A 15,160-nucleotide genomic window follows, 5' to 3' on the forward strand; every position below is an offset into this window, starting at 1 on the left:
TGTGAATAAAGTGTAGTCTTGTACAATCTCACGTCGACAACTCCTGGGAAGTGTGGTCGATTACTAAATAAACCATATTTATTTAATAAAGAAAATAAATAAAATTTGTTAAACATATTTAAGAAAATATTTTTAAAAGATTAATAAATGCTAGTATTTTGTTTTCAAATTTAAAAGTGGCAATTTTAACTTCTTAAATCATTAATGTCTCAGAAACTTCTTAAAATTATACATTATTAGCTGAATTCTTACATGCATTTTCAATAAAATTTCACTTCCTTTGTTTAAGTTCAATTTCAAATTACCAAGATATAATAAGAATTGAGTCCCCAAATTCCTAAACATAAAAGTTATCTGTGCCTTATAAATAATTTTTTACTAATTTTATTTCATCTACTCAATATATAAATTAGATCTATACACCTAGTATATTTATATAGTGAAATGTCTCTATTTTTACTTTAATTTCTCCTAATTAATACTCTAAAATAGTAGTTTTTGAAGTTTGTTTTAGAAGATTGGTAAGAAGAATTATTTTGATTATTATAGCTTATAGTTTTCTATTTTTCAGCTTGTTCATTAGGTACTCAAAGATGTATTACACAGTGTTTTAATTTTTAAATTGAGATATGAACAATTTTAGAGATATAAATGTTATAGACTGTTAAAATTGAATTCAACATCTTATTACTTAAATATTATTTACATGGTAACATTATCAAGAAGGCCTATGAAATTACTAACATAATTTCATTTTAAACTGGTACTTAATCATCGTTAAGTAATTTTATGTATTTTTATTATTGTCACTAATTTTAGTTTATTTATCTTTTTAGTTGCTTGGTTCACTTTTGATCCATGTCTCGGTGGACCTGATCTTTGTTTCTCAGAAGATAATTGCAGTGTTTCCTGTGAAGGATATGAACATAGAGTAGCATTAGGAAGCGTTGGGTTTTCCCGTGGTATTCACTATTGGGAATTCTCAGTAGATCGGTATGATGCTGATACTGACCCAAGCTTTGGTGTTGCTAGACTTGAAGTCTCAAAGGATCAAATGTTGGGTAAGTGAATGTAAATGAAACCTCTAACCTTTCAATCTTCACCATCTCACGTGCTTTATCATCTCTTTACATTCTTAAAACAGTAAAACGCAGCAAATAGATTTGTTTTGAACATCTATTGTTATTATTGATTATCCAACCTTTTATTTTGTACCCATTATGACTATTACTACTCATCTTGTAAACTTTTATTACTAAAATTTAATTCAGTTGGATACATTTTATTTTCTCTCATTTCTTTTTATTTCATTCTATTTAAAAATTATTTTCTTTTCGTTTTCACCTTCTTTAATGAATCCTTTCTTCCTTAATCTTTATAACACAAACACATGTGCTTGCATATTTATGTATGTTCATACATACTTGAGCTGAAACTTGTTTCATGCTCATTTTTTTGATTATAAATAAATTGCATGTAAACTCATTTTTAGATTATTAAAAAAATAGAAAAGTAAAAAACAAAACAATGTTTCCATGCTTACTCTAATTTGCAGGTAACCTGATAATCTCACTGACCTAAGTTTTCTTCCATTTCACTATTACAATACATACTATGATTTGCATAACAAGATATTTCTATGTGTGCCTGTGTAATGAAGTTTTTTTAAATCTTTCGTTACATGAAAGATTTAAAACTCATTAAATGAAAGAAAATAAAACTTTTTATGGTTAGAAAAATCCTCATATGGAATAATTATTCTTCACATAATTGGAATAAAATCTATTAATGTAAACAAAGAATTTGCTTATCTTAATAAACAAATTTACATCTGTAATTTTCTTTCTCTTTTTCATATTTTTCTTTTACATTTGTAATCACTTATCAAAAGTTTATTTTAATTTATTGTAGAGTGGAGAATTTTATACAAGCTTCAATCTAAAACTGAACATTAATTATGTTTATCAAACACTACTGTCATTGCTTCTCCCTTTCTTTCTGAATTGTTTACTTCTTTAGTAATCAGCTTATTATTTTTACAGTTGAAATTTTTTTTTATAATCATTCAATGTAGAAAAAAACTTGTTATGAAAATTTTGTTGTTATTAAGATAATTTCATTTTGTTACACAATGAAAACAAGACATTATATTATTGAAACTACGTATATTTTATTGTTTTCTTTATTTTTTAATTTGATTCATGATTTAACCGTTTTTTTTTATTTAAGTAATACAGTAATGTTTAATGTAAAATCTAATAATAATATTATTATTATTATTATCTTAAAAATATTATCAATGGATATATTTTTAAAGAAAGGGCATCAATTTTACACTGTACGATCAGTCAATATCCAGATATGAAAACAATTAAGTCAATTTGTTTATGCAAATCACTAAATAAAATCCCTTCCACATTTATATTATTAAAGTTCTGTAAAAAATTAAAATTAAACAATATAATATAACAAAAAAAAAATTATAAAGTATACATATTTATATCATTATATCTTTTTTTGTTTCATAGGTAAAGATGACAAAGGTTGGAGCATGTACATAGATAAACAGAGATCTTGGTTTATGCATGGGAATGTACATGATCAAAGAACTGAAGGTGGTATTCTCCAAGGTTCTACAGTTGGTGTTTTACTAGATCTTGATAGGCATCAGCTCAGCTTCTATGTTAATGAGGAACCACAGGTAATTTATTTTATGTTGCAGTAATTCATCCATTATTATTTTATAAATTTATTTATAGTATTTATTTTCCCCAAGAATTTTGGACAGCAAAGAATACAAATAGAGGTTTATTCATAATTAAAATTTTAATCATTAAACAGCAAAATACAGAATTTTAAAATTCTTAATTGCAGTTTTTTAACTGTTGGAAAAACTTTATGAAGAATTCAGTTTTTTGTTACATAGGGAAACAATGATATAAACATAAATGACTCTCAGCATTCAATAACTTTCCTAGAATTTGATAAGTTTGAATAAATAGAATTTTTACATAGATCAAATTAAATAAAATATTTTCATTTTTACTTTCCCAGTACAGTATATATATTTTCGGTATAATATAATATATAATAAAAAAAGGAAAAGTATGGTAATTGTGCTAATAATCACCTTTTGATTTTTTTGTTATTTATTTGGGCTGGAATTCATGGCATGTTGAGAAATGAGAAAAAGGGTATGAAATATGTTTGTTTGTGTGATGTTGGTATCTACTTCACTTAATAACTTGGGAATGGCTGATCAAAAAATCTTCAAATTGGCATTACTACTTCTGTATAAGGGGTATTGAAGCTGTAAAGTGTGGAGTCACAATCTCAATGTATTTGAGAAAGAGAGAGGAATGGAAGAGAGTTCATATTTTGACAGAGGATATCTAAATGGGAAATATTTCTTGGGACAATTTTATGACTTATTTAAAAGATGTAAAAATTTTGTTTCTCAAAACCTTTCCTAATTGACTCAGATTAGAAAATAATGGTTTACTTAATGTTTTAATTTCCTTTTTTTTATTAAAGAAAAAAGGAAAATAAAATGTTTAATGTTTGGTCTGTGTCATTCATATACATATAAGGTATGCATACTTACATGTATGAGGTATTGTTACCATTAAATTTTCAAGTTTGGAGCTAAAAGGGTAAATCGTTGCAATTGGTTAAATAATTGGATTTGCTGAACTCAAAATTATCATTATATGAGGATAAAAATAAGCCAAAATGTATGGATACAAGTATAAACATTTCTAGCTAAAACAATTTAAAAACATATTTCCTGGAAAAGTTTAGCTGTTGCTTATTGTTTTTGAAGTAAAATAATATAAATGGGTTTGCCCTAATGAGTCATAACAACAAAATTATGTAGTGAATATTATTAAATTTCATGTTTTATTAAAACCTTTTTTTCCATAAGTGGAATTTTTATATTTGTCTAAGATAAATGTTTTGAAAATAAATTCAATTTTTTTTAATAATTTCTAAAACAATACAAGATTGATACATATACCAAATTATAGAAATCAGTAGATAGTGCTTAGTTTTTGTGGATATTATTGCTTTGTCTCATTAAAAAATTAGATATAATTTAAAATTACTTTTTCCTTTTTTTTCTATTAAAGAAATAATTATTTTTTTATATTTATTTACTGGTAGCTTTAATTTTTACTGATACCCTTTGTATTTGTATGTAGTTCATTCTGGGGCAATGTTATAAAATGTTTAATGCTGTTATGATTTATTATTACAAAAGATTTTTTAAAACATCATAAAATATATTGTACTTTTTTTTCCATAAAAAATTCCATTTTTATTGTTGCTTATAAGGAATTGTACACGTTATCAAAATGCCTATTTGATAATTAGTATTTTTTATATTAACAAGTAATATAAAAAAATATGTATATTTTTATTATGTACATTTATATTATTATATGTATTTATTATGTATATTTTAATTTATTCAGGTTCATTTTGATAAAATGTTTAAATCAGTCTTATCACATATATATTGCATAGGCGAATGTATAAAAAATGTTGACAAATTTTACTGTGTCCTTTATTTACATGGGACTGAATACTTGTGAAACATAAAACCTCAATTAAAACATACCCTACTTGTCTCTCAACTTTACAGAGATTACTTACTAGAAACAATCCAGTAATTTTCTACAAATTTCCATTGTAACCACCTGGAATCTTCTGACAATTAGAAAATCTACTTAACCACTGAAAAACCATTTTCTGTGAAAATCCAGCAAAACTAATCAAAATGTTATCTGCTGCAAACGTTGTTTTTTGTTTGCAGTCTACTGAATTCAAAAAAACATTCATTAAAAACTATTTTAACTGCATATAACAAAACTGTTACATTCATCAGAATGGTTTACATGTTGATTCTTTAAGTTTATATTATTGATTAATTATGTAAGATTGCCTTTAATTAAATTGATAGGAAAAAGGTACAAAAAAAAATATTCAACAAAATTTTACTTCAGATGTCTACAGCATTTAATTGGTAGATCTTACTACAGCAATTTTAGCATTATTTTAGAAAAGATATAATTTCAGTAAAATTAGTGTGATATTCTTATTTTAATGTTTTACAAATCCATAATTTATTTAGTGGTATTCTGTTATAGTAAATAATAATGTTTGAATGATTCTTACTAACAGTTAAAATATTATTACTTGTACATAAGCATGTGAAACTTAATAGAATGAAATTGAATTTAATTCTGTCAGAAACAGTGATGTAGTTATTTTGAATAGGGTATACCACCTCAACTTGTGTAAAAGTAATTGAATTTACTTTTTTCTAAATCTCCAATTTACATCTCAATCAACCAGTTCAGATCCTTTATTTAATTACTAATCTTAATTGACTCAAAGGCTGTCATAATTTATAAAAGGATAAAAAATTAGTCTATTCTTTTGCCTTATAAATTAATTATTACATTACTGACTTTATCAGATTATTCTATTTTATTACCTGCTGTTAATTCTTTATATTAAGTGATAATAAAGTAATTAATTTTACATTTCTATTTGGACAATAAATTAATATTACTTATTTTCATTGGTAAATTTATAAAAAAAAAAGTTTATTAAATGGCATAAAAGTTAATATCTATGAAAGTTTACTGATAAAATATTTAGCATAATCCGTAATAATTTTGCTTTAAATTATATGTATGTGTATTTATCAGCTAAAATGGCTGAAACTTTATTTCAGCTACTGGCTTCACATCAGTTGTTATATAAAGTTTTAGTGACACTAGATAGATGTACTAGGCAAAGAGTTACTTTGTAGAAGAGCCAGTTCCTTTAACTTATAAAACATACAGTTTGGTGTTAAGAGTTATGAGGATGATAATTGATGTCATTTAAGAATGTATACTATATATATAATTAACACAACTGTATAATTTAAAATCATTCCTCAATCAATTTCATGAGCAGAAGAGCCTTAATAAAGTTATCAACCTCTGTTTTGGAGAAGTAGCATCTTAAATTTTCATGTAGAAAGTCCTAGGATCAAATATTGGTTTGGCTTGTCATATCTTATTTGTAACAAAATTCCCATACCTTATTTCAATTCTCAAACTCTGAGCTTACATGGTGAATTAAGTATCTATTTAAAGAAAATAAGTATTCAATGTAGCCTTTTTCTTCTTGTGAACTTATCTTTTTACAAGTATCATTTGAAGATCCTTCATTTTTCTCAGTCCAGATCATCTTCATTTCCTTGTTAATTTTCTCCTTCTGTTGATTTAACTATAGTCAATAAAATTCCTGCCACATAGGTCAGCATTTGCATGAATGCTGACCTCTGTGGCAGAATGATAACATCTCTGCCTTTCATGGTAGTTCCTGGGTTCAAATCCCAGACTGACTTGGCATTTTTTACATGGAAAAAAAAATTCATCTCCTATCATCAGCTTTAGTTGGGCAGTTAGCCTGCATTTACTTAAGTAAGTAAATAAATAAGTTATAAACAAAATTAAGTATTATTTCGTTGATAACAATTTATTTAACAGCATTATCGCTATTGTCATTTAGCAATGATTCCTTCCCACCATGCTCTGTTCTACTGTCTCTTACTGCTAATATTGTTTTTTCTGCCATTTAATTTGACGTAGTTCTCCATTCCTTTCTATTCTTTGCCTATTTCATTGATCTCTTACATATTTATCATACCTCTTTCATCTTCCAACTAGCTGTTTCATTTATTCTAGGTTTTATGTTCCTTTATTATTTTATCTTTTACACTTCTCTCTAGAACCGAATTCATTAACGTTGTTTGCTTAAATATATGAACCATTCACCGTCCTTTTTACAAAATTTGCCATATACCTTTCTCTTCTCAAACTTTTCTTAAAACCTCTTTATTATATATGCTTTATTAATCTACCTAATTTCCAACATTCTCCTGTATCATTGCATTTAAGAGGCTTTTATTATTTGTTTTTATAACTTTCATATTGTCCATGTTTTGTTATTGTAAACATTATTAATATTTTTATTTTTTTGTAATTTCTAACTTGTTTTTAAACCAGCAGGTTTCTTTTTTGGACAAAAGTTCTATTGGCTTGTCCAAGAATGCATTTGAATATCTTTATATTACTGTTATTTTGTTTTCAATTTTCATTTTAACTTTTTAATTCTGCGTACAAATTAATAAGTAAAAGAACAGGCATTGTCCTTGTCTCTCACACCTTTCTGTTCTAATGTTTGTCTTTTCTTATTTTCTACTCTTATAGTTATGTAAATGCTAATTTTCTTGAATATTAATTTTTTCTTGAGAAAATCTTTTTTACTTGACTAAGTGAGGTTATGTTTTCCATCCTTAAATTTTATATGTATATTTTTGATTTTGTATCTTTCTTTATGATGCAGTTATAGCCAAATGGTTTTTCTAACTAATGAAATTTTGTAGAGGTTCTTACTATTAGATAAAACAACATATATATGTGATAATTATTTTACATAAAATTTTCTATTTCAAAGTGTTGCCACTATCTTTCTTGGATACTGGGGTAGAGAGGAAGTTTCTATTGCCTGCCAAGACTGATCAAATGGTTATCCCTCCACTCTTGATACTTCTTTGGCTTCTGTATACCCTTTCTTGGGTATATGGACAGTCTTCAGTGCTCATATTGCAATTGAATGTAATAGGTTTAATAGTGCTGTGTTGTAGGTAGTGTTAATGAATAGCTTCCATAGCCAATTACAATTGACCATTCCCTTTTGTATTGTGTTTAATGTTCGCCATCAATTATTGCATCCAGTTATCAAGAACAGAATTTTTTCAGAAACACAGAAGTAAAAACAGAGAAGTATTTTTAAAATGGATTATAAACTATATAAAAATTAATATTTTTTTTATTCTTTTATTTCCTCAGGGTCCAATTGCATTTCATGATTTGTATGGAGTATTTTACCCAGCAGTTAGCTTAAATCGTGGTGTGTCAGTGACGCTTCACACAGCATTGGATATTCCATCAGATACTGATGACACATGAGTGAAATCTTATAGCAACCATGTTATAACTTCTACCCACCACCATCGTCACCTGTCACCCAGCTGTATCAAAGACTGCAAATAAAATCAAGTCATATATATATTATAATTATTGGTACTATTTTTCTGTTGATATTATTATTAGTAATTAATTTTTTTTTAAATATCATTCACTTTGCCATAAAAGTTTGTGAAAGAAATTAGTTTTTTTATATAACCTAGTCATCATGTTGAGCCAGTTGATGTTACAGTATGATTTTGATATACAATTTTATGTGTATGAGTCCTTCCTCTCCTCCTTCCTCAAACGAAGAGAGAGAATTTATTATTTACAATACTTTTATTATAGATTGTAATAATAAAGATGGGTGCTGTATTTAATATTAATTTATGAGTGCATTATTTGTCAGATATTGACTATTTGATTTATTAAATATGACAGGTTATGAATAATTTTTATGATACAGTACTTAAAAATATGAGGAAACAAACTATGTTTTTGTTTTTAAAAACCAGTTGTCCATTGCAGAAAGTTCTTATGACATAATGTTAAAGAATTATGGCCAGTTTTTAATTTATTTTTCTGTATGTTTATTAAAATATCATTTTACATGTATTGGTTAACTATTTTAGTAAGTACTTAAGTATATTTAAAAAGTTAATGGAAGATTTCAAAGAAATAACATAAAAAAGAAGAGATATATTGGGGAAGAATACTTTGTGTATAATTATTAAAATACAATATAGTGAAACCTCACATTAATGGGTAACAGTAATTATTGTACTTACTAAACTGTTCGTTTGTATGAAATATTTACTAATATAAGATTGCATTATAGTTAATAATGCCAAAACAAGGTAGACCTTTTCTATTATAAAATTAATCATTTTTTACCTGTATTTTATCGTTATTATTTTTTGATTGTAGCATTATATGTGAAATAAGAATTACCTGAATGAAACCACACTTTACAGAAAAAAGTCATGAAAGAACATATGTATTTATAATTATTTACAAATATATTTTATTAATAGTGTCTAGTAGGCCATTAATGAAGAAAATAGCATTTTCTCTATCTTAACAGGCAGGACAAGATAGGCATCTTGTCCTGTCTTTTTTTACTCAGTTATTTTTATTCATAAATTATTATAATAGGAAATGTACAGTAAACTGAAACTAATCCCTTAATAAATCAACTTGACTGTAAAGGGGCCATATATTATAAGATGTGGAACTAATATCGTGCTTCTCACTATTCAGTTACGCACTTTCTGATGAAATTGTTATATGTGCTGATGTGGTAGCAACCTCATTAATATATTAATTATTAAAATTTAAATATGATTTTATCAGTAATCAATTAAATCAACTGTAACATAATGTATTTAGTTGCTTTTATGTTGTATGTGTACTTTTTCTATTAATTTTGGTGCTATATAATACATGAAATTTTTCCAGTTTGTTTTCTCCATCACCCCCCCCCCCCCGATATTAGTATTAGTTTGTGGGATTATTTTAAAATTATCATTTATTTTTATGTGTAGTTTTTGACCTCAATTATCATTAATATTTTAGTTTAAAAACTCTGTGTTTTTATCCCACATTACAATTAGAACAACATGTACATAATAAATATCTGATCCAATTTTTTGTCAGGATTATTCTGCTTATTTTTTCTAACTTCAAATAGATGTATGTTCATTTTCAAATTAATCTCTTTCTTACTTAATTATTTAGTTAAATATTCTTATGTTTGGTGTTGAGATCGAGTAAAACCCTCCCTTTGTTTCTAGGTTGTGCCAGAACACTTGTCCAGTCAAATCATTTTTTAGTTCAAAGTTATACTGTTTATGATCACTTAGACTGGTCTACTATTATAATTTGGCCTTTCAATTTCCCTCTCATCTTAGTTAAAAATTGTTTTTTTTTTTAATTTGACTGTTTGCTCAGAAAAATTATCTGGGTCCTAATGTGGGTTGAATATTGGTAGTCCTAATACCTATACACATTCCCATCTAAGTAAATGTTCTTATTTTGTATGAATAAATATGGCTTGAATTTTTTCATCACCACAAGATTCATTATTCAGTATCAGATTGAGCATCATAGATTATTTAATACTGTTATTTAAAAAAAAAAAATTCTTATTTTGAAATAATTTTGTAGTAACAAAAATATGATTTTCAATCAAATTAATATCCAGTATGATTGTTTGCAGTCTTCTTTAACGTAATTTTTTTAAATTTTGAAATATTAATTTTTTTTTTATATAAAATTATTTAAAGGTTAAATTATTATCTTCATCATAGTGGGACTGTAGCAGTCAGTATGAAGTTATATGTTATGCATTATTATTTATATGTTAGTTACATGAAATAAAATTACTTAAGAAAGCCTAAGCTATATGATAGCACGATCCTTTAAAGTATTAATATATATTTATAATACATATCTCAGTGTATAATCATGTATTAATTACAATGACATCCAGTTTTCTTAGAAAATGTTACAATATTTGTATCAGTAATATACCTTTGTAAATATTTATTGTATTTTATTTATATTGTAAATATAATAAAGGTTAAATTAAATCTTTTTTGTTTCCTGTCATTATATTATATTATAAAACAATTTATTAATTTGATTGTAAAAATAAAATATGTAAATAAAAAAGATAAACATCTTACTATGATAAAATATATATGTAAAGATTAACTGATTATTTTAATTATATAAAAGATACAATGTTGTCCAGGTGAAAAATTATATAATTTTTATATTTTCAGTTAAAAAACACCCTCACTTGTTCAAGATTTTTGTAGTTACTTAATTTTAAAAATAAATTGGTTAAATTATATAAAGGGAATGACGTTCAAGTTTTCTATTAGAAACTAGTTTTTAATAATATATGTTTATCCATTCCAAATGAATGGCATACATCAGGTTTTTTGAAACACTTATTAAATGTTGTATTTTCTAAATACAACATCTAATAAATGGTATAAGAAATGCTACTAGAATATTGTTTTTTCATGGTGATAAGTCTCTTACTTTCTGATGTTTGTATACTTTAATTTGCTGTTGCATGAAGCTTTCTATAACAAAAAAAAATGTAAGAAAGAATTAAGAATCAACTACAGCATTATTTCAAATTTTGCTAACAGTAAAAAGAGACGTTTCATTTTAACATTTTTTAGATCTGTTTACAAATATAAGGTTAGAGCTTAGAGCTTACATATAAACAACTTAGGTTTGTTTTTCTTGATGCATTTTTCAGATTTTATTGGTTGCTTATGATCATAATATTTTTATCACCAATAATAAATTTTATGTGTATTTGAAATTTATAAATTCATTTTCTGTTCAGTAATAATCATTTACTATTATTTAATGTTCTTGTACTTAAAAACTGTATTATCTTTGCAGTTTGCACCTTTCTGTTTAAATTTCAACTTAATTCAGTACTTAAAATATGAAATTCTGTAATTTATAGTTCCTGTTATTATATTTAAAATTTTTTTTGAGCAAATTTATTAATTTCTTTGCACATTTGGTTTATATTATTTTATTTTACACTTACATATGCAAGGAATAATTCAGAAGGTTTTAATAGGATAAAAATACTAGTAAGGAAATGCCAACTAAAGAAGCAAGTTCATGATCATTATATTAGCCAGAAAACTTATATAAGAAGAAATGGAATATGTTGGGAATTACTGCCTTCTAAACAGATATATATAAAAATTTAGAATTTTTTAAAATGCTTAACGTAGATTTGTGGTAAGTGCTATTAATACACATGATAATGGATGTGATGTTCTGTTGGGTTTTCTTTTTTTTTTAATTGATTAGTACTTGTTTATAAAAATGCTTTAGAGAAGAATTTCCACAGATTCTCTTTGCTAGATGTTAGTTTATGAACAAAGTTCTTTGTAGTGCACAAATATCAGCATATCTTATTTAATTAATATAATCATTATTTATACTTTATTATTCATAATTTACTTAGAAATACTGCTTTGCAAACCCTAAAAAAAATTAAAATGATTTTTTGAAAGACACAGGGGTCTGCTTTTTCAGATATGCTATGTAGTAACACATTTTCATCCTTCATCCTAAAAACAATAATTTAAGTGGTAATCGTCACTGTTTTTTTCATTTTTAATTATCATATTAATTTTTTAAATACTCTTGCTAAACTATTACTATTTCAGACTAAATGAAAACACAATATGAATTAGTAAAACTATGAATTGCGTCTGTCTGTAGTTGTAATATTAAAAACAATTAAATGAATAAAATGTTTTTACAGTATATTCTAGAAACAAATGAGTGAGAGATATGGATTAATGATTTAATAAAGTCTTGTATTGCTAATTGAGATATCCTAATATATTTACAGAGATAAGCACAAACAATGTAATAATAAATTATAGTATTTCATAATGTCAATTTGTGAAAATTAGCATATGTGTATATATCAATATAGAATTACATTCAAAGATAACTTGATTATATTTACTGTATTAATATTATTGTACTATTATCTTCTCCATTGGGAACATCATATAATAGATGTGATAACTAGCAACAAGCAAATGTCAACTTAAAGGCAAGTTCGTGTTCATTATATTAGCCAGGATATTTACATAAAAAAATGGAGTATATTGGGAATTACTTGCCTTGTAAACAGAATCAATGATGTATACAAACATTTGGAATTCTTTTAAATGTTTAACAATAAATTTATGGTTAGTAATGTCAATTTTTTAATTTTTTCCTGTCAGTGCACATCGTAATAGGTACAACTCATAGTTTCTGCTGACTTCAATTTATTAGCATGAAGTTTACACAGTGTATGGCTTCAATTTATAAGTACACATCATTCCTCTTTATTTTCACTGGATCAAATAAGAGATGGTCTTCACTGCTTTCAGGATATTCAGTTCTTACTATGTTGTTTGGACTGACATACTAATTAATTCAAACTCCTTTGGAATCTCTTCTTTAGTAATTTTTAACTGGTTTTTCAGTTTTATTCTTACTTGGTTGCTCAAGTCTATCTAATTGAAGTGCGTCTATTTTTCTTTAATAGACTTTCATTTCCAGAACGATATCTTATATATGAGAATCATTGTGAGGTGAAAGTAATTTTATAGTAGAAAAATATAACGCCTATTTTTTCCACAGGGAATATCAATCTTATTAACTACAGGCCTGACAAAACTCTTCAGTTAGTTGAGGCATCATGTTAATAATTTCAACCATTAGAAAGTAGTTGAGTATAATTAGTTTGAATTAGATAGCCAGTTAAATTAAAAAATATACTATTTTGTTAGACCTCTATAGTTTTCCTGTAAAGTAAATAACGAAATTGCATATCAAATGTAGAAAGCGTATGATAGACTTAATAAGCTCCATGAATAAATTATATTAAATTTCTGTGAAGCGATTAAAATTGGTAAAAAACAAAACATTTTAGAGATAACATATTAAGATGATATCTAACACTGTTAGCTGATTACAGTCTAACAACTGTATTTGAAGATAAAAAAATTTGCTACGAGATTTATGGAAAATAGCGCTCTTAGGTAGGCTATTTAAAAATAATAGTTTATTTTTAAACAATTAGAAGAAAGAACTGAACCTACTTTTAACTTTGTTTTGAACAACATTAAGACTTAATTGTGTGGTACCAGCTTCTGAATTATATGTATTTTGATTTTTTTATCTCTTCATGAGATGCTGCCTGCAGTACTGCACAGCTCTTTTCATCACATATAGGATGCAAAAAACAAACTGTAAATGAAAACTTTTTTTTACAGAACAGCATATAAGAAGTTACGTATAAGAAGTTACGCAATTTGCAGAGATGACCAAAATGCTATAACAAATATGATTGAAAATTTTCTGAATATGCCTCATAAAACCTCAGTACCATTACTGACATCCAGAACTTCATAAAAAGAATAATCACTTGCTACTATTCTAGGGTTAACGCAGATGATTTACTTTCTCACAAAATATGTAGCATATCTCAGGAATGGTCAGTCAGCTGTTTTCAATCTAGTGATTGATTTGTCAAAAAGTAATTGTGAGAAAAAAATTATATTATTCAGCAAGTTGTACATAGCATCAAAATAAGATAACTTCAATATAGAAAAAACATAGTATACTTACTTATTCTAATCTTCAAGAGGGTATAAATTGAACTAAAAGTTATACATTGTGTGATTGTCAAAAAAACACATCATATGTTCTATTCATAACAACATCTAATCTTACACAAATATGAACAACTAAAGGATTTATCATATTACTTCCGATGTGCAGATGCTGCAGAAACTTTTTTTTTGTACGCCATATTTATCTTTATTAATACATCACATTTGAGATTAAATTAAAATTTGCATATGCCATCTATTTACTTTTAAGTGTACTAAATACATTCATTTAATTTTTTTAGTCTCGTAAGTACTAAATGTTTTTTGTCTTTGTATACATGTATATTAAAATGTTGTATATTATATTTTATTTATTTTTTAAGTAAATTTATGTATTTCACTTAAAATTTATCATTTTTCTTTTTTTCTAATAATAGTGACAAAAATGTTTTTCATTATACCTATTATAAACTATTAAAATAAAAAAAATTGTAGTTTAACACAAAATTATTTCAATATAATAAAATTGTTATTTTAACAATATAATTATAGTTGTCATATTTATTTATGTTCTACACTTAGTGTTTTAAAAAAATGTTATATTTTTTTTATATATATAAATATTTAGTGTACTAGTATTGAGTAGTATGTTTTAGTATAAATTAAGTTTAATTTGTAAATGTTATATCACATTTAAACAAACATAAAATAATAAAAATAAAAATATTAAACTGTATATTGTTGTAAATTTAAAAAAGTAAATTATATATGTTAAATAACTGTAGAAAGTATAAAAATTAAGATCTTAAAAAATGGGATACATAATTATCATTAATTTTATATAGTTCTTTATTATATATTAAATGATATATAATTGTATTTGATCGTATAAACGATTAATGTTTTATTATTAGATTTATTATTATTATCATCATTATTATTGAAAGTTATGTACTGTACATT

General features: G+C 25.2%; 1 protein-coding gene across 1 annotated transcript in view; it reads left to right on the forward strand.

The window, feature by feature from the left end:
• The window catches only part of Trim9 (E3 ubiquitin-protein ligase Trim9), a 617,022-nt gene extending 602,361 nt beyond the window's left edge, over positions 1–14,661 (forward strand). Inside the window, exons 7-10 of the mRNA XM_075368305.1 lie at positions 837–1,061; positions 2,529–2,701; positions 7,914–8,147; positions 13,859–14,661. Of these exons, the coding sequence (XP_075224420.1) occupies positions 837–1,061; positions 2,529–2,701; positions 7,914–8,033 (518 nt within the window). The 3' untranslated portion in view covers positions 8,034–8,147; positions 13,859–14,661. The remainder of the gene's footprint in view (positions 1–836; positions 1,062–2,528; positions 2,702–7,913; positions 8,148–13,858) is intronic.
• Positions 14,662–15,160: the final 499 nt, after the last annotated feature.

Source organism: Lycorma delicatula, chromosome 6 (genome assembly GCF_047948215.1).
Source record: "Lycorma delicatula isolate Av1 chromosome 6, ASM4794821v1, whole genome shotgun sequence".
Taxonomy (NCBI): domain Eukaryota; kingdom Metazoa; phylum Arthropoda; class Insecta; order Hemiptera; family Fulgoridae; genus Lycorma; species Lycorma delicatula.